A 19,720-nucleotide genomic window follows, 5' to 3' on the forward strand; every position below is an offset into this window, starting at 1 on the left:
TTTAGTCATGAAGCTATACTCTAGCCTAAATTTATTTGTGAAGCTATACTCTAGCCTAAATTTAGTTGTGAAGCTATACTCTAGCCTAAATTTAGTTATGAAGCTATACTCTAGCCTAAATTTAGTTATGAAGCTATACTCTAGCTTAAATTTATTTGTGAAGCTATACTCTATCTTAAATTTATCTGTGAAGCTAAACTCAAGCCGGAAATTCATTATAAAGCTATACTTTACTCTGAAATTCCTCTACTCCTAACTGGATCCTCAGTAATTTACCTGAGAATCTAAGTTGACTTCAATTCAGTTCTATTCAATATTATTTCTATTGCGCTACCAAATGTGTCATCCATCCCTGTGTGAATGTGTGTATGCTGTGGTGCACTTACCCCTTTCTCTCGCGATTTAGAGTTGAACTTGACTGTTTTTAACCGTGCCCTCTCTTTTTTCTCCACTCTATGAGGGACACAAAGGTCACAGGTCACTAAAACTAGAATGTATATTGTTGTAAATACAACGGTCACTGTGTATTGATCATCCCGTAGGCCTCTAGTTCATAAAGTCATGTGCACTGCATGATTTTTTATGATCATGGTCTTCACTATCAAATATATATATCCTTTCCTTGTACGAAACAATTCCAGACTAAAAAAAAAATTTGGGTAATTTTTTTTAAAACTTTCTAATTAACTATGTAATGAAAAGGGACAACACAAAACATAATGAAATTAACATGAAACAAATTAAATGAAAGATAACATTCAGAATATGTATGTATATATATGTAATATGTAACAACAGATTAATTCGTGCTTTTTCCAAAAAAATGTATACATTTGAAAATAAATTATATATACACTCCCCCCCCCCCCCCCCCACACGTTCCAGACCTGCAAAAGATCCACATAATCATAAAAGGGTATTTATTTCAGGACACTGTTAATTTCATAAAGCTCTAAAGCAGACTTAATGACAATTTGAGCGTAATTAAAATGATAAAACTGCTGTTAATATGACAATGTTTTGAACCTACAGTTTAATACAGGTTGGGTTCTGGACGTGGAAAATTCAGCCATAAAAATCTCATTTAAAAAAATAAATACTATTCCCTTTTTAAATATGGGAAGTCTTTCAAGCAACTGTATTTGTCTAGTATCTGAATAGTTGGATTATAGATGTAAAATACATTTGTTTTGTGACTATGGAGGGTCTGTGCAAATGGTATCTTCCCAAAAAAAAAAAAAAAAAAAAAAAAAAAAAAAAACCAACAAAGAAAAACAATGTAGCTTTAATATTCCCAGGAAGTGATTTGATAAACATGACCGGCTCCTTCTGTAGCTATTATAAACCAATTTGCGCCTGTGAAGCCTGACCTTCTTTTGCTGGGGATGACTCCCATCTCCTCGACCTCGCCCTCGGCGGTGACCTGCCTCGCCTGCCACCACTCATCATCGGAGGCGTTCACCACGTGCAAGATGTCACCAAATTTAAAGTTCAGGCCCTGACTGGGCAGGCCGGAGTCCTTGGTTTTATCATAGTCAAACAGGGCTCTAGAGAGAAAAACACAACACCACGAGGGGTCGGTGAAGCATAGCCAGGTGGTCTGTGATTTAGAAATCGCAACACAAACTTATCAAAGTTATTATATTTATCGTTGACTTTTCACAGTTGACTGTTCCTTTTAATTTTATGGGTTTAATTTAAATCTGAGTAAAACATGTCAGCTTGGACCTCGTGTTCTGGTCTAGAACGGTCTAGGGCATATAGACAAAATATTGTTTAAATAATATTAAAGAAGGTTCAAGCGGCACGACAAAAAAGCGTTAGCTATATTGTTCAGATATCGCAAGATGAAACCCAATGATGGGTTTCTCGGGCATCAAGACCGTTTTTCTCTGGGTGGGAGGGTCTTACTCTCTCTCCCTTGTCAATCACAGCAACACTGGCCAATCGGAGGCTTCTGTGGGCTCGTGCCCATGGATAGCACTTCAGTCCGAGTGTAAGATGTAAAGATGTAATCTGCTGGCTTTGTTCATAAAATAAATCTACACTCAATGGGGCCTGTGAGATTTATTTTATAGTTTAAAAAAACAAAAAAAAAACAGACTTTATAAAAGATTCTAAAAAGTATTTATGTGAACGGGTAACAGATAAACAGAATATCTGTTGAATCAATATACAAAGCAGGTGTGGGGGGCGTGGTTTATTGACAGGGGTTACAGGTGTAATGACTTACCTTACCGATGGACTACTGTGTGCTCTTATCTTGCCTCTGCACAGCATACGGCCGACAATATTACATGTCGTATAAATAATTAAAACAACGATGGCTTTCCTTAATTACTTTTCCTTAATCCGAACGTAAAAACAAAACAAAACTAAGTAGCAGTTTGAACTCACTCTGTCAGGGAAGCGTGCGTGCGTGCGCGTTTGTGTGTGTGTGTGTGTGAGTGAGTGTGTGTGAGAGAGATAGAGAGAGAGATGTACCTGACGTATAGTGATCTCTTCTGGCTGGTCCTCAGAGAACCGGACCCGGAGCTGATACTACTGTTCATCATCTGTTCCCGCAGGTCATGGATCTTTGCTTCGAAACGGCTGTACTCTGTGAACCACACACACACACACACGTAAAACATACTGTTCTGACCTGATTTGTTTGGTCTTCAGTGTTTCAGTACCAAATATCCCAGCTGTACATGTTTTGTTAGCTGCTCAGGACTAACACCACGAACACTAACACCAAGGGTACTAGGAGGCGGGGCTAGCAGGATTGGTTACCTGTGCTTTGTTACATAATGTGCAAATGTAAATAAAAACAAACAAACAAATAAAAACGGATAGTCTGGAGCTTCTGGATAGATCGCGGTTGGGGTGTTTGAAAGTAATGATTATATATTATTTCGACCACACGAGGTGCCGCTTCGACAGAGTTTCCGTGCTGCTACTGATAAAGACTTCCCGTCGGTAATTTCGCCGCGGCCGATATGAGCGGATTAGATCGGGACGGGAATATTAAGCGGCAGAGGCCAAGTGCTTCTGGAAACCGAGCAGGGTTTTTGGAGAGAGGCTTCACACATGGTCAGTGGGTGTGGACGCTTACACAGACCACTTCATTAAAATCGTTTTATTCATTTATTTATTTTAAAAGACAGTGAGAGAGACACAGCGAGAGAAAAACACAAAAGCCTCTTTCACACTCCAAACCTGGGACATTATCAGCACATCTGTAACCGGTAATGTTCAGCATACGATCGGGATCCAATTAAAACAGGGAGCGATGGTTAAAGCTGATTTTACTATTAGGAGTCTTTTCCTCAACCGCAGTCGCCCATTTAATTCCACGTGATCGAGCACGAGATATGCAGCGGGCATCATTACATGAATCGTGCTAGTTTTACACCGAACGTCTTACTGCTAGATTTCAGCATTAAAAGGTGAGTGTGTGTAAGGTGTAGAGTGAGAGTGAAAGAGAGAGAGAGAGAGACCCACAGACACAGAAGTGGAAAAAAAAAAAAAAAAAAAGAGATGCCATGTTCATTCGTCTTTGATGAAGACTACTCCGTGTGCATGAACAGCAGTTCATGCAATAACCCGTCTTCAGCAATATCCACTTCTCTCCGCTGTACGAATAGTGAGCGGACAAATCAGACCGCAGCGTATACACGGACTAACAGTTAATGTTTTCCCTCTACCTCTTCAAAATAACTGGATGTGACAATAAGCCTTTGGCAGGACTAATAAGCGATGTCCAGAGTCTTGTAATCATTACTCACGGAACGCCTGAGCAATAATACAGCCTTAGCAATAGCGCCGACGCACTCCCTCATAAAGCACGGTATTTATTATTGTTATAGAGTATAGCTTCACAAGCTTGTTAAGCTTTCTGGCCAAAAATGTCTGGTTACAGTTACATTTTCTGGAAATCCAGTCCAAGAAACAAACAAACAAACAAACAAACGCCGGCCGAGCTTTAATCTTTAAAAACATATTCATTTATTTGCTTTAATACATGCACATGCACGTCCCGTGAAATATATTTTCGTGCAGCTCAGTCTTTAATTAATTATAATGCACGACTCGCTGGTAAACTTCAAAATCAACAGCGTCACATTATACGGCTTGAAAGGTGGTCCAGTGTCGCTTATTGCCGATTACTTCGTGAAATATTTACGCCTTAAGTGATGAGCGAAAAGCGATACTGAACATGTCTTTCGGGTCATATAAGGCGAGGCGCAGACCAAACTGCTGCGGCACGTCGTACCGGCCCTGGGGTGTACTGTTTTGTTTGAGATTTAAATGTAAAATGAGGTGACGATATGCGAGGGAGGAACGTTTTGCAGCCAAAGGCGAAGACGATGAAACTCCTAAACGTGAAAAACTTCGATGATAAAACTTTACACAAAGTAGAGATAATGTTAAGATATTTACACTATGCATTTAACACAGTACTTACAGTCTTTCACTGCTTCCTGCTTCTACAGTCAGTCCTTACAGCTTCAGAAAGAGTACGCTTCTCTCACACACACACACACACACACACTATCCCTTCCTAGGGTGCACCTGGTGACTACGGCTCGCGAAAAAGCAGCAAAGCTCCATGTTCACTGACTCGCTCACGCTTCATCCAGCTTCTGTGCACTCAACCCCTCCCAGCCCAGTCTGCTCATCCCTCGCTCCGTCCCTCTCTCCATCCCTCACTGTTCAAGGCCACACACACACACACACACACACACACACACACACACACACACACACACACACACACACACACACACACACACACCCTTCACTCGCAGTGACGCTGTCCTTAAATAAATGTCAGGCTGGAAAAAAAAAATGTGCAAACATCACGCACATATACGCAATAACTGGAAAGTAGTTTATCATGTGGTGTGTGAACTCACCAAAAGACAAGCAAATCTAATCACTAGCCAATTCATATAATAATAATAATAATAAATAAAATTATAAACAGACAACTAACCAACCAAACACACTCAAAGCGAACGGTGCTCAAGCAAGCAAGCCGAAAACAATTAAGCACACAGTCCAGGAAAGCCATGCCTTTATGTGATGGATTTATCCGTATCATTTCCATCGAACTTCGGAATATTTCGTGGTCGTTTTTTCCTAAGCAAATAATGTAATAAAGTCCCATCACTTAGCTTGCTAACATGATGTAACCCTCGTTATTTAAAGCGCTTCTCTATAAAATAAAAATGTACTTTCCAAACCTTTGACGAGGTCTAGGCACGTCTCCAGTATAAAAACGGAGGCATGGGTGTCCATTTTGCCAGAAACTGCACAGAAAACCGACCACAGTAACCACCGAGCACGTCTACTGCCGCCGTTACACTACTACAGTACCTCACAAAGCTAAAGATACGTCCCGTGACATACATTTAAAGCCGTAACGCACCAAAAAAAAAAAAAAAACGCAGAGAAGCGTCCGGTGGGCGTGGCCTAATATTCTAACGAGCGCACGTTTACTTTTGCTATCCCTTGCAGCAGGACTAAACGAGTCAGAACCGATCAGCTTTAGGAATGCTAGCTTGCTTTAGATTAAGTTGCTCGGTGGTTTTGAATAAAGGCCGTGTGGGCGGGACAAACCACGTCAGCCTTGTGATTGGTGAGGTAAGGGCGCTTCTCAAGAGCCTTTACATCTGCTGGACATCTAAATGCAAGATTAGTAACGATAAGGAGAAGAAGAAAAAGAAGTGATGGCAATTAAATAGTAGTCAGATAGTAGTTAAAAGTGAATCAGTGCAACTGGGATGATGAAAGAACCAGCTTTAAATTAATACAAGAATAAAGATGGCCTCCAGGTGAATGCTGCTATTCGTCTCGTGGGCTGTTCCTGGTCTACAGTATGAGGGACTCACCCTCTGGTCTGAAGTGGGCGATGATGGTGACGGTCTGACCGGCGTTTTTGAGAGCAGCCGCTGCCTGTTCGTGAGTAGCGCTGCGTAGGTCCACTCCGTTCACCTGCAGCGGGAAGTAAATATCAGTTTTCGTACACAGAGTAGCGCTCCTGACATGCTAGTCGAAATTTGATTTGCCTTGGGTTACGCAAAAATGTATAATTTTTTTGGGGGGGGGTTTTATTAACACACAATCCTAATACGTTCAACACTGTTTTTCACATCGTTCGGTGTGAGTTTATTGCCAAAGAAACAAAAGCCTGAGAAGTAGTACAAGTATCAGTTCTAGGCAATTCAATCCTGCCATGCCATTTCAGTGTGGTTATTTAGAAACTGAAGATGAATGATTATTATTTTTTTTTATTGGAACGTGCTCCGCCTTTCCCTAATTAGGAGGAATTGACTCCAATTTGGTGACATCAAGCCTACATAAGGGTGTGTTTCAGAAGAACCCAGCCCTGTTTGAGTGTACAGAGAAGGTTAAAATAGATTTTAGGGTGTGTTCCAGCTGTCACAAAAACCCATAAAAGTGAGAGAGAGAGAGAGAGAGAGAGAGAGAGAGAGAGAGAGAGAGGGAGAGGGGACAAGATCTACACTGACGGCTATTGAGTATATGTGGGAGAAAGGCTGGACACGCCGTATGGGCTGGTGTATAAAGGCTAGTGTGGTGGTGGAGGAGCATTTTGTGCGTGTAAATTTTCTCGCGGCATTTCTGCAGCACTACAGCTCTGTCCTTTAGCCCAGTTTAGCAGCTCGCATCTACAAAAAACAATAAAAATAAAAAACCCAAAACAAAACAAACAAAAAAAAAAACCACACAGCATGTTCGGTTCACTTCCTGCGGTCGAGTCGATTCAGAGTCGAGGCGTTTTCTCGTGGACGGAGATCCCATCGGGGCTCCGTTCAAACAGGGTGCTTTTATACATGCACAATTTAGGCTAACCGTGCATTGAGGCTTGTTCTTTTATTCTTTTAATCGAAAGAATTTCGATGAAATGAATTTCCTCCTCCAAAACTTTGAAACGAAATGACGAGTAATATGAACCGACAACCATTACATAGCATTGTTTTGCATCTTCGTATAGATTTCATTTTTTATAGAAGACGTCAAAAAGATGTTTATCATCATCGGCGGGTTTGTAACATTCGTCACTGGGGCTGACGTACCGAGACGAGGCGATCTCCTTTCCTCAGCTCTCCGCTCAGGTCGGCAGGACCTCCTGCTAGAATGAAGGAGATGAAAATTCCCTCTCCGTCCTCTCCACCTACGATGTTAAAGCCCAGTCCTGTGGCGCCACGGTGTAGCACCACTTTCCTCGGCTCTCTGTCATGAAAACACACACACTGTTTTAGTACTTTAAAGGACAATAAACTAATGCTAAAAAGATATTAATTCAGATCACATAACACATGCAGCACTTTATTACGCATATAAAACTCAGAACTGTTATCTGACTAAGCTGTAAAAGCCGAACTGTAAAACACTACCGCTCACTGGTGATCGAGCCTCACACTCCAGAACGCCAGCTTTTCTACTGAACCCGATACTGACCAGCCTTTAGTGGGCGCTACCGCACTAAGCCTAGTTTATACGCAAAGTACCGCGCTGAAGGAAAAACAGCTCCGGGCAGCTGTACGACAAGTACGACATTAATTACTGGATATTAAACCTGAATATAATAGCGAAACTCCGTATACAGGGGGAAAAGAGCAAGTAAACAATGCCTTTTGGTTGTGAATAAGGGTAAAACAATTACTTCGAATTAAAGTCACTTTTATTTATACAGCTTTTTGTTGACGAATGATCCTGAAAGGTCAGATAGAAAAAAAAAGAAGAAGAAACCAAAAAAAAAAAAAAAAAAAAAGAGAAAAAAACCCCCCAGAAGGCTTGATATTACTGACCTTAAACCTAAAACTTCAAGTTTGGATTTTAAAAATATCCAGGATGAAAATGCTATTTGTACATGTACTTGCATACTTAAAATTCTTACTTACATATATATTTATTAAAAAAAAAAAAAAGAAAGAAAAAAAATTAACATATTTAAGTTTTGCAGTATGAAAACTAAACCTTATGAATAATTATACATTTAACGCCTAAATGCCCGTGCATCTCGTAATTACACACCATTCCTATTTGACCGTAGTTATTAATAAATTAATACTAATTAATAATCCACAGCGGTTACCGGATAATACGCTTTTTGAGGAATGACTGACTGAGAAGCCGGGAATTTAAGGGATTAAAGAGCATGACAAAGGACGGGAAATGAAACGATTGGTCGTTTTTAATCTGCTACTCGTTACTGCGAGTAACCATAGAGATGGTCAGTAATATAGCACTAACAATAGTTAATTGGTGTCGTTATCATCATCATCATCATGATGTCACCTCTAGCTGCGTGTTCATCCCATTTAGGATCTGGCACTTCCCCCCCTCCCCAAATTCATTTCCACTTAAACGATTTACTACACCACATTAGAATAATCTCGTTTATGCACTCGCTGACGAGATAGAGATGAGGACTGATGAGACGTTAGCATACGTTCTCATGAAAACGATACGACATGATGCAGGGACCAGATACAATTTTAGGGGATAAGTGGTGTCTGGGAATGGACTACGTCTGTCCCGATGCCATCCTGTTTTTGATAAATGTGATTTCAGGGGTTGAGACAGGGCGGCTGATGTTGTTATACTGTATAAAATGAAACGTTAACCTTGACCACTGAGAGTGCACTGTAGGGGTGGGCGATACGATAAAAAAAAATACATCGCAATATTGATATTTGAAGACGTTTCTATGATACACGGTACGCGTCATGACGTAAAAGGTCTGCTGACAAACTTCCAGCAAAACCACTGAATTCGATTATTCTTTTTATGTCCAGGAAAAAATATTTTAAAATACTTTTCCCCCCGCCCCCCATTTAAAATATTTTTAAATAACACTTTAACAAGATTAAAACAATTTTACAATTTTAAATAGCCAGTATAAAACTTTTACCATAAAATCGGCTGCTTCAAAACAATTATGCAATGGTTATTAAAGTAAAAAAAAATATATATATTTTTTTAAATAATCATGATACTGGCGATATCACAGAATTGATCACGATGTTTGGAGCTGTAGATGAAAAGGAAACGCAAGAAAGAGCGAGAAGGAGAGAGTGAAAGAGGGGACGCGACACAACACGACCTCAGTCCTGTTGTCTCTTCTTTGTTTAGCCTAGATAACCCGAGGGAGTTGATCTGGCAACCCGACCCGCGGAGCGCTCAGCGAGAAGGGCGTCGGTAACGCAAATCCACCAACGCGATATACTGCACTGACAATCTGGGCCAACCGCAGCTGCACGGAAACGGCTTAAAATATTATACATTCACACAGAAGGCACACAGAATCCCGCTCGGTCCGTTCCGCTTTATTTGACGTATATACGTAATGATGGTAACACATCCGCCTGCCTTTAGATGCTTTATTAGTGTGCTGTTAGCGGTGTTTCGTCTGAGGTTTGACGAAGTGCTGTCAGTGCAGCGAGTAAACACTCATCCCTACATTCCACACTCATCCCAAGGACTCGTGCAGGAAGACTAAATTGATGGCGGGAGTGTGTGTCATTTTCTGATCTATTATGGCACGGCAGCATGAGTTGCTCGGTCTGAAAGCACAGCTAAACTGTACTGACCTTGGGGGGGGGGGGGGGGGGGGGACTGAATAGAGTCAGTCTCTCTCTCTCTCTCTCTCTCTCTCTCTTTTCTCCCCCTGCAAATATTCCCTTACACTACTCGTGAGCACCAATAAATCTTTCATAACTTCATCTCCTCTCTTTCTGCGGCGGTGGAAGAGACATGAAAAATGCAAAGTGGGGGGGGGGGGAGTGAGAGAGAAAGACCGAATAGACACACAGGCAATAATTCCACAACAACAAAAATACAAGTTACACTTGCGTTTTTTCAAACTCAGAATTCAAACACAACACTTCTGTCAGTTTTCCGTCTTGATGTGCTAGTGCAAGAGGCGGAGCTTTCTGAACTGGACTGACAGGTAAGCGGAGACGCCATCTTGTTGTAATTGGTTGGATGTTAGAGGTTTTATCTCAAATCTGACTGTAAGCAGAGCCTGAGGTGCTACAGAGATAACTGAGGTCACGTTTAAGACAGTGAAGCGTGTATTAAACGCGGAGATGGAGATTAACGCTACCTCGGCATTTCGTCGTCCCCGTTTGGGCTCTTGGGTGTAGGTGAGAAGCGTCCAGAGGAGGACGGCGGGAGCGGCTGGTTCAGGTAGTTGGGGGTGTTGATATGGTTCTCCATGTGCTGGGAATAAGCTGAGGGGGGAAAAAAAAACTGAAAATGAAACTGTTATATTCAAACAACTTTTAGATACTAGATACTGTGAGAAGGGCGATCTGTTCGATACACCTACAACCATCCATCCATCCAGTCATCCATCATCGATCTATCCATCCATCGCCCAAAACTATCCGTCCAAATCCTTCTATGCATCCATTTACCCAAATCCATCCATCATCTAACCATTATCCATCCATTCATCTATCTAATCCACCTACCCATGTCCCTACATCCATCTACCCATCAACAAGCATCTCCCCAAATCCATCCTTCCACTCTTCTCCCCAAATCCATCCATCTCCCCAAGTCCATCCATCTCCCCAAATCCATCTAGACATCCATCTCCCCAAATCCATCCTTCCACTCTTCTCCCCAAATCCATCTAGACATCCATCTCCCCAAATCCATCCTTCCACTCTTCTCCCCAAATACATCCATCTCCCCAAATACATCCATCAAAATCCATCAAGACATCCATCTACCCAAATCCATCCTTCCACTCTTCTCCCCAAATACATCCATCAAAATCCATCAAGACATCCATCTCCCCAAATCCATCCTTCCACTCTTCTCCCCAAATCCATCCTTCTACCCAAATCCATTCATCTATCCAAATCCATCTCTACATCCATTTACCCAAATCCATCAATCATCTAACCATTTATCCATCCATCCATCTATCTAATCCACCTACCCATCTCCCTAAATCCATCTACCCATCAACAAACAACTCCCCAAATCCATCCATCCAAGTCCATCTAGACATCCATTTACCCAAATCCATCCTTCCAGCTATATAATCCACCTACCCATGTCCATAAATCCATCTACCCATCAACAACCATCTCCCCAAATCCATCCTTTCAAACATCTCCCCAAATCCATCCTACCAGCCTTCAACCCAAATCCATACATATATCCAAATCCCTCCATCCTTCCATCTCCCTTAATCCATCCTTCTAGCCATCTACACAAATCCATCCATCTGTCCACTCAAATATATCCAATCATCAAACTACCTGGGATCCATCCATCTATCCAAATCCATTCATCCATCCCTCCATCTATACAACCTCCCGTTTAACCATTTATCTATTTAATCCGTTCATCCACGTAAAACCATCCAATACAGTGACGGTCTTAGGGTGGTCTTGTATTTCTCGTTAAAGCGTGTCATCTATCTGGTGGTCACGTGTTCGGTATTAACCGTGATGTGTGTACGAGTAATCGGAGCTGGTGTTCAGCGCCACTCACAGTTCGTGACGTCAGGAGGGGCGAAACTGTCGTTCATGAAGACACTGTTGGGTTTAGCCACTTTCAGGTACACCACGTCTGTAGTGTTTTTCAAGGCAGTCACGGCATTCTCGTGGGTCACCTCCTCCAGACACGCACTGTTCACCTAACACACACACACACCAGCACACACATTTCCTTTAGTCAGTATAACATGTACGGCAGACAGCCTTCCGGATTCTGCACGATTCCAGCGGCTACGCCGATCGACTCACAGCCAGGAGTTTGTCTCCGATCTGCAGCCTGCCGTCTTTGTGTGCGGCGCCTCCTTCGATGATCTTGGTGACGTAGATGCTATTGTCTCCCGGTATGTGCTGATTGCCTACGCCGCCTGCTATACTGAAACCAAGACCTGAGACATACCGAGACATGATTGATAATGTCAAAGAGGTTCGTCATCCCACCCACAAGAAAGTATAAACTGGTACAAAGTATTAAATTACCGTACCACGTTAAAATGCAATCATTAGAGTGAAACACATTTTTAACATACGTTTTTAGTAAAACACGCCATAATTAAATATAAAATCGCCAGTATATAGCTTTCTAGACTTTTCATGTCTTTTAATTCATGTTTTCATGCCATATATTTCAACACTACATTTTTGCCAAGACTGAACGCAACCTTGTGCAGAATAAGGAGTGAATAAAATCGCTAGACACTACATCCGAGGTGACGTGATCTCGGACCAAAAATCCTATCGTGCTATAAAGTGCTCTCGTGAGTGTTTGTGATATGAAAACAGCCATAAAACGCGTTTTGATTATCGCGTGATAAATCCGGCATGACACGAGACACCTCTTGCAAATCGGCACAGGAGTTCGAGGAGTTGAAGCGATAACTGCTATAATGAAAGGAAAATAATACGGATGAATAAAGACGTCGCTGGCGTCGAGGGTGCGGGAGACGGAGTACAGGACAGGGAGGAGGCGGGGGAACACGGCTTCCATGGCAACCGCTTTCTTTTTCTTTTTTTTTTTGGTGCAGTTGTTGGAGGAACACGGTGGCGTCACTCTGATGAAATCTCCCAAGAATGATTGGGTGTAAAAAAAAAAAAAAAAAAAAAAAAAAATTTAAACAAAAAGAAAGGGGGAAAAAAAGGAAAACATATCATGGTTTGAAAAAAGAAAGAACGAAAAAACAACAACATACAACAGGGATTTTTTTAAAATAAATGATTAAAATGTATTATAAATTCATTTAAATATTATATATAAAAAAATAATGACCAGGATCATCCTATATATTTCAGATATATACATGTTTTTTCTTTCTTTTCTGCTCAAATTGCTGCATTTAAATTAGATTAGGATTAAGGAAGGAGTAGCTTTTTTTCCCCCTCCATTTTTATTTTGTTATTTATTTATTTCATCATGTTTCCGTTATCGGCTCTTGTAGGGGTGTGTACCTGCCGTTCCAAGGCCATATGATCCCTTCTTTGACTTGAAACCAATTATTAAGTATTAAAAACGCATTCAAAGCAGCAAAGGATTATATATATGACTAGATTTAGCGCTGCTTTGCTGCAAAACAATGCAACACAATGTGTGTGAGTAATTGTGCAAGTAAAAGCGCTACTAAACACGCGCCAGATCCGCTTCACGCTTCCTGACATTCTGAATAACCGGACGTCACGAAGAAGAGCGAGAGTGCTGCCGTACCTTTAGGTCCTTTAACCAGTTTGATCTCGACGATTTTCTCCGAGACGGATTTCCTCCTCCTGACATACAGCCTGACCAGCGATCCGGCCTCCTTCAGCGCCTCCACCGCCTTGCTGTGGGTCACATCCCGAACGTCCACCTCGTTGACGCGCAGGATGACGTCGTTCACGCTGCACAGAGAAGGCACTCTTAATACGCACATCTTACCGTACACTGTAGTTCACTGACATGGGAAGAAACTTTTCATCATCTGCATTGATAGATGAGAAAGAGTGATTTTACAGGAAAGTTCAGATTCAAACCTCGATTCAGAACACATCAAAACACACACGCCCAGACGCTTTAAAAGGCCTGACCCCTTTACAAAAGAGGCTCTCCCCCTCTGACAGACTAAATGTCAATGTGTCCTCATCACTGTCAGCGCTCAGCTCCAATGTGCGTCCACGCTCCTGCAGCTTTAATGAGCCTCTGACAGCACGCTCAGACACACCACTCTCCCTTATACACACACACACACACACACACACACACCAACCCCAACTCCCACCAGTTTAATGCAGATCAACATTCAAGCTCAATAAACATGACATGACCCTGGAATCAATCAATAATATATAGGAATAATGATGAAATAATAATGGAAATAAAATACATTGTTAGCTGGCAGAAATTACGGTCTAACATCAGTTAATTATACGTTTTCTACTGAATGCCATTTAGTTCAAAGAAGCATTTATTCGAAATACGTCATTTTATATCGTTATTTGTATTTCTAACCACAAACGTAACTTTAGTACGTTTACATTTAGTCGAATGATAATATAAAATAATAAACGTGCTGGATCAAGTGCTATTCTATAAGCTGTCGAATAATCGGGGTGGAAGCCGTATTTAAAATGTAATACAATTCTGTGGTGAGTAATGTGATAATTACAACTTGGACTATTCATGTAGCAGTACACTGGGTGTAGGAACCGACCAGGAAACCGATTTACACCAAGCACACATGAAAGGCTCGTCTGAATACAGATAACGTAAACACCGAGAATAATCCTTGGACTTAATCTGAATCCTTGGCGCATTATGTATAATAATATTGTGTACTATTTAGGGAATATAATGAGTCAACTTTCAGACAGCACTCCAAAATGGCTGCCCCTCAAATAGTGCATTAGTCCAATTAATATGCTCTTTTAAGGCGGTCTTCCAATTAATATGCTGTTTTAAGGAGGTCTTGCAATTAATATGCTGTTTTAAGGAGGTCTTCCAATTAATATGCTGTTTTAAGGAGGTCTTGCAATTAATATGCTCTTTTAAGGTGGTTGCAATTAATATGCTCTTTTAAGGTGGTCTTCCAATTAATATTCTCTTTTAAGGTGGTCTTGCAATTAATATGCTCTTTTAAGGTGGTTGCAATTAATATGCTCTTTTAAGGTGGTCTTCCAATTAATATGCTCTTGTAAGGTGGTCTTGCAATTAAAATGCCCTTTTAAGGTGGTCTTCAAATTAAAATGCCCTTTTAAGGTGGTCTTCAAATTAAAATGCCCTTTTAAGGTGGTCTTGCAATTAAAATGCCCTTTTAAGGTGGTCTTGCAATTAATATGTTCTTTTAAGGCGGTCTTCATAGCATGCATTAGGCATAAACCCTAAACTACATCACAAACACGACACCGATTTACATTTAGTCATCAGTTGACCGACTACAGATGCATCAGACTCACCGAAGTCTCCCGTCCTGAGCAGCGGCGCCCCCTGGGATCACTTTGGTGATGAAGATGCTGGGGTCTTCTCCAATGTGAGGGTTATCTGTGCCACCTGCGATGCTGAAGCCCAGCCCGGAATTTGCCTGAACACACAGGAGGTCGGACAGTACGCTTTTACAACAGCAGGTGATGCGTTTATAAATCAAGTTTGATCATTTTTAAATCACTTTTATCAGATATTTTTATTGGGCATTCATGACCAAATGGTGAGTTATGTCGTAAGGCAAGTGCATCTAAAATTAAATAACGTCTGGAAGCTTAACCATTAAATAACACTAATCACCATCAAGCTTTTAGTACGTTGGGTGCAATTTGCCAAAATTCAAATGAAACCGCTCGTGATTTATTTCAAGTGGTCTTTGAAATAACATAAGTAGCATGGCCTGTCAATCACAAAACAAAAACAATACAAAGAGCTGAACAGGCGACAGTGAGGCTCAGACGCCGTTTGTCAGAGCAGGCATTAAAGCGTTCCGGTGACATCTTGCCAAGGGCAGCATCGTTTATTAATGCCGAGTTAATAATGTGCAGTTGAGAGGGAGCCATGCTGATCTGGGTCACCCAAAAGGCAATAGGGTGGGGAGAGAGAGAGAGAGAGAGAGAGAGAGAGAGAGAGAGAGAGAGAGAGAGAGAGAGACACACACATTGGCACAGTCAGGAGTTAGAAGTCTCTGTCAGACAACATGATGCCGTTTTATTTTTTGTGTCTGCGCTACGGCCAAAGACTCTCGATTTCGCTGCGTTTTTTTCTTTCAAAATTCAAATCTGCAGAGTTTTTTTGAAGCGGTCTTTCACAGTGCTGTTTGTTGGTAAACGAGATCTTTTAGCCGTACTCGTGTTCCACGCACGTGAATCGGAGAGGGCTTCGGCTGAGCGCTCCTCTGAATATCCGCTCCGTTTTGCGTTCATTTCGACGATCGGAGACTCGCGAAATCCGAGTTCAACAACTGAACGCTTCACTTTCGCTTAGTCATTTACAAAGAAAGCGATGACGGATGGTATCGGTATCGGCTGATACTCGGCGCACAAATTCCTCAAGGTGTGGTATCGGACGTGAAACGCTCATCTAACCGTTTCTAGTTTCCTCGTGAACTACTAACCGCTAAGCTCCATCATTAGTGCACGAATATGTTTTTATATAATATAATATAATACAATAAAATGTATGAAAAAGAAGTGCTAAGAAAGCAGCGCCGCGTGAATGGACTCGGACAGCGGGGACAGACATTTATTACTGATTATTATTGTTATTATGGATACCAAATCATGCCGTTTGTTCCAGTTCAGGAAAGAAACGTTCCACTCACCCTCTCCAACGTAATCTCCTCGTACTCATAGTCCGCTTCTGTGCCGTTCACCTGCAGGACAAAAACACACAGAGATACAACACATTAGGTCCAAATGAGCATCCGCGGCCACGGCTCGAGCTTTTATGAACAGTCTAACACGGCGCAAAGCGAGCGACGGAGCAAATCGAGCGTAGAGAAATACCATCTCGGATCGAGGCGGATGTCCGTCCTCAAAGCCGAGTTCACGAATAAACCTACAGGCCAAACAACGCTGTTCATAAAATGAGCGTGAACAGGAATAATGTTCTGGTCTGTGTTCTAGCGGAGTGATTAGTGTCTCACATTCACAACACTGGAGTCACTTCTCTCACAGTTTTCATTCTCTCTCCCACCATTCAGGTAGACTCGCTGATTTATGTGCATCAGTTCAGTAGCACAGAGTTAATGAAAGCGGAGGCTGTGTGTGTGTGTGTGTCAGCGGGTTTACTCACTCCATGATAACAGGAGGATAAAGTCATTACCGTACTCCTACAAAGCAGCGCTAACGACAGTAATGATAGCAGAGCAACGGAGGCCATCACGCACACACACACACACACACACACACAATCCTGCATCCACTTCAGCGCCAGGAGCAGCACAACTTATGCAGAACCGTGACTGATTACATTGAGTAAAATCTTACGAGAAGAACCAGTGTGAGCAAATTTATAAGCTACTGTTACGACTAAATCTCCAACTATTCTCTATAATGAACCTATAGAGATTAGATTTCTCAAATAAGTCAAACGCAGATGATTCTTTTCAAAACGGAACTTGTGTGGCTCTTAGTATGAACGTGCTCACCTTAAGGTCATCTATAAGCTAGTGCGCTCCGATACGACGACAAAATCCGCATTCAGAATTTACTCTCTCTACCACCGATACGGATCTGAAATCATTCTCATCGGATTATCCGTCCGATCAAATGCTCTCTAGAATCTGAAGGTGTCCCGCCCCGGCCCCCTTGTAGTTCCCGTTGTTGAGCGACTTCCTTCAGACTGTATGTTAGCCTAGCGACTCGAGACGCTGGAACGCTATTCGCTATTTAAAAAAAAAAAAAAACGGGGAGGAGCCACTCGATATGTCCCGCCCTGACTTCCTGGTTCGGTTGAAATGACCTCGACACGTCGAATAACCCTGCGCGTTTCGAGGCACCTCACGGGGAACTTTAAAACACGTCCCTCCCGTTAAGAAAACAGATTACAAAGCGTTTTAGAATCTCATTATTTTCCCTTCACGGTGATGAGGCTTAGTGGCCGTTCATGAACTTTTCTCCGCCAGTCTTTCGTTAATAAAAGCCGGGCCGTGTTGAAATGCTGGTAGGAAGGAAAGGAACGGCGTGCAGAGGTGTAGGAACAGGAGCGGATTACTGTGATTTGTCCGTGTCGGGACCGATTCGGATAAAACCACGCCCCTCCGCTGGGACCGCAGCTTGACGTCACGTGACTAGATCGCGGAACTGAATAAGGTTCAGATCAAGATCTCGATCATCTATTGTATTCTTATTACACGGCGAACCGCTCGGCGAGTCATCATGTTATTATTCAAATCCATGCAAGAGACGTCTCGGCTCCTTGACCTTCATCTGCACCATACTGTTATCTACGGTCGCGCACACGCAGCCGATCCAGCCGTTACAATCTCATTTCCGCTCCTCGGTGACTCGGACGCGACGGCAGAGTGTGTAAGCCGTGGTCCTCGTGTCGTCGTTCTCTCGGTGGAAGGTTTAAACGAGCTTCGGTCGGAGCGTCACGTCGATGAGATGACGACGTAACAAGCGTGCGACCCGAGGCTCCGAGTGATGACGTAACGGAGGAGGACCGGCGCTGTGAGGAGAGCTGAGGAAAACCGTCAGCGATCTGATTTCAGTTTGGAAAAACCACCGAGATCGAGTCTTTTTTATTTATTTATTTTTTAATTTTATCGATCACTTTACGCTAAACAAGTCGTGCTGTAAAAGGAAAACAAATCAAAGTGGAGTCATCGTGCGGTTATAGTTAACGCGCTAACACTCGCGGTTGTAACGCGGCAGCTCGCGATTACAATTTGTCTTCGGTAAAGAATGACGCGTCGTACTTTCTATCCGTTTGTAGTTGCGTATAACGCTGTGAAGCGACTCCGCTCCTGTGATCGCGCTCGTCGTAGCAGCTACTGTATAAACAGACGAAGTTACAGCTTTACCTCGGACTGCTCCTGGAGATGTCAGATAAACATCTCCTTACAGAAACGTCACTGTATCAACTATTACACGCGGTGTTTAATCCCTTTACTTGGAGTGTTTAAGCACTAAGCACGATTAGTCACATGACTCATGTCACCGGTGAAGCCCCATACCGGAACGACAGCAGAACCCTGGATGACACGAATACGCAGGAAATAATAAACCAGCGCGTGCGCTCTTTACGCTCGGATCGCCGACGTCGCCGCCGCGTCTCGGCTGAATCGGTGCCTGGTGCGTCGTACGTATTTAGACGCTCGTGCCGTCGGTCACGACTCGTTGCTTACATTTCCGATTCTCAACACAATTTGCATATGAAGGGCAATTACAGGAACCCAATTATAAAAGACAAAAGGCGGCAGTTCCCCTGGGGTTCAGTGTGTTAGTCAGAGGCAGTGTGTTGCTGCTTCAGCACAACAGCCAACCTGAGGGCTGTGTGTGTGTGTGTGTGTGTGGGGTAGGAAAAGCACATGAGCTCCCTAAAGACCCAGATTAAAGCCAGATCTAGCCTTTCCCCTCTGCTGAAGGCCTCGGGGGACGCCGCAGCACTGCTGTGGAAAGCGGAGACAGAAGGAGAACGCCGTGCAGTATCTGTGAGCGACGACGGTTCTCCGTGCTGTGCTAATAAAACCTCTGAAAAGGGAGACTCCATCAAGGTCGATCATACATACGTTCGCGTTATTCCAATAAGCTTTAACGCGCATCACGAGATGCTTTGCGTACTGTGTGTTTCCTGGAAGGCGGGTAGACCAATCGGACAGAGCCGATGGCGTCCCGAAACCGTACCGGATTAAAACTGTATAGCAACGAGTTGTTTCGCGGATGGGTGGACAAGTAACCCTAGGGGTACTCGGGAGTACTACAGAAAAGAAAAACAAAAACAACAACTTTTTTCCAGAAACGTATTTAATTACGTTTGAAAATTATTCAAAATTCCGAAAGGTATTTAAATAATTACTAATTAACGCATAGAAATTGAACGGGTCACTAAATAAGAATTTAGAATTACTGAGCACCGAGACACGTTTTCTTGTGCTAGGGCGGAACATAAACGTGAATAAGACGTGCGATGGAAGCGTCGATTAAGATCTTGCAACAAAAGTCTCCATACATGGGGGAAATGAACACGTTTTAGCTAAATATCTTCCAAAGTTTTTCATACTTATATCATATTATATTTT

General features: G+C 42.5%; 1 protein-coding gene across 22 annotated transcripts in view; it reads right to left on the reverse strand.

The window, feature by feature from the left end:
* dlg1b (discs large MAGUK scaffold protein 1b) overlaps positions 1–19,720 on the reverse strand; it is an 85,561-nt gene that overhangs the window by 13,084 nt on the left and 52,757 nt on the right. For all 22 annotated transcript variants that reach the window (XM_053673573.1, XM_053673574.1, XM_053673571.1 and 19 more), the window contains 11 exons: positions 16,298–16,348; positions 14,949–15,073; positions 13,228–13,397; positions 11,781–11,917; positions 11,527–11,671; positions 10,121–10,247; positions 7,086–7,242; positions 5,880–5,982; positions 2,485–2,599; positions 1,371–1,547; positions 387–453 (listed from right to left, as the gene is read on the reverse strand). In XM_053673573.1, coding sequence (XP_053529548.1) covers positions 387–453; positions 1,371–1,547; positions 2,485–2,599; positions 5,880–5,982; positions 7,086–7,242; positions 10,121–10,247; positions 11,527–11,671; positions 11,781–11,917; positions 13,228–13,397; positions 14,949–15,073; positions 16,298–16,348 — 1,374 coding nt within the window. The remainder of the gene's footprint in view (positions 1–386; positions 454–1,370; positions 1,548–2,484; positions 2,600–5,879; positions 5,983–7,085; positions 7,243–10,120; positions 10,248–11,526; positions 11,672–11,780; positions 11,918–13,227; positions 13,398–14,948; positions 15,074–16,297; positions 16,349–19,720) is intronic.

Source organism: Ictalurus punctatus, chromosome 20 (assembly GCF_001660625.3).
Source record: "Ictalurus punctatus breed USDA103 chromosome 20, Coco_2.0, whole genome shotgun sequence".
NCBI lineage: Eukaryota > Metazoa > Chordata > Actinopteri > Siluriformes > Ictaluridae > Ictalurus > Ictalurus punctatus.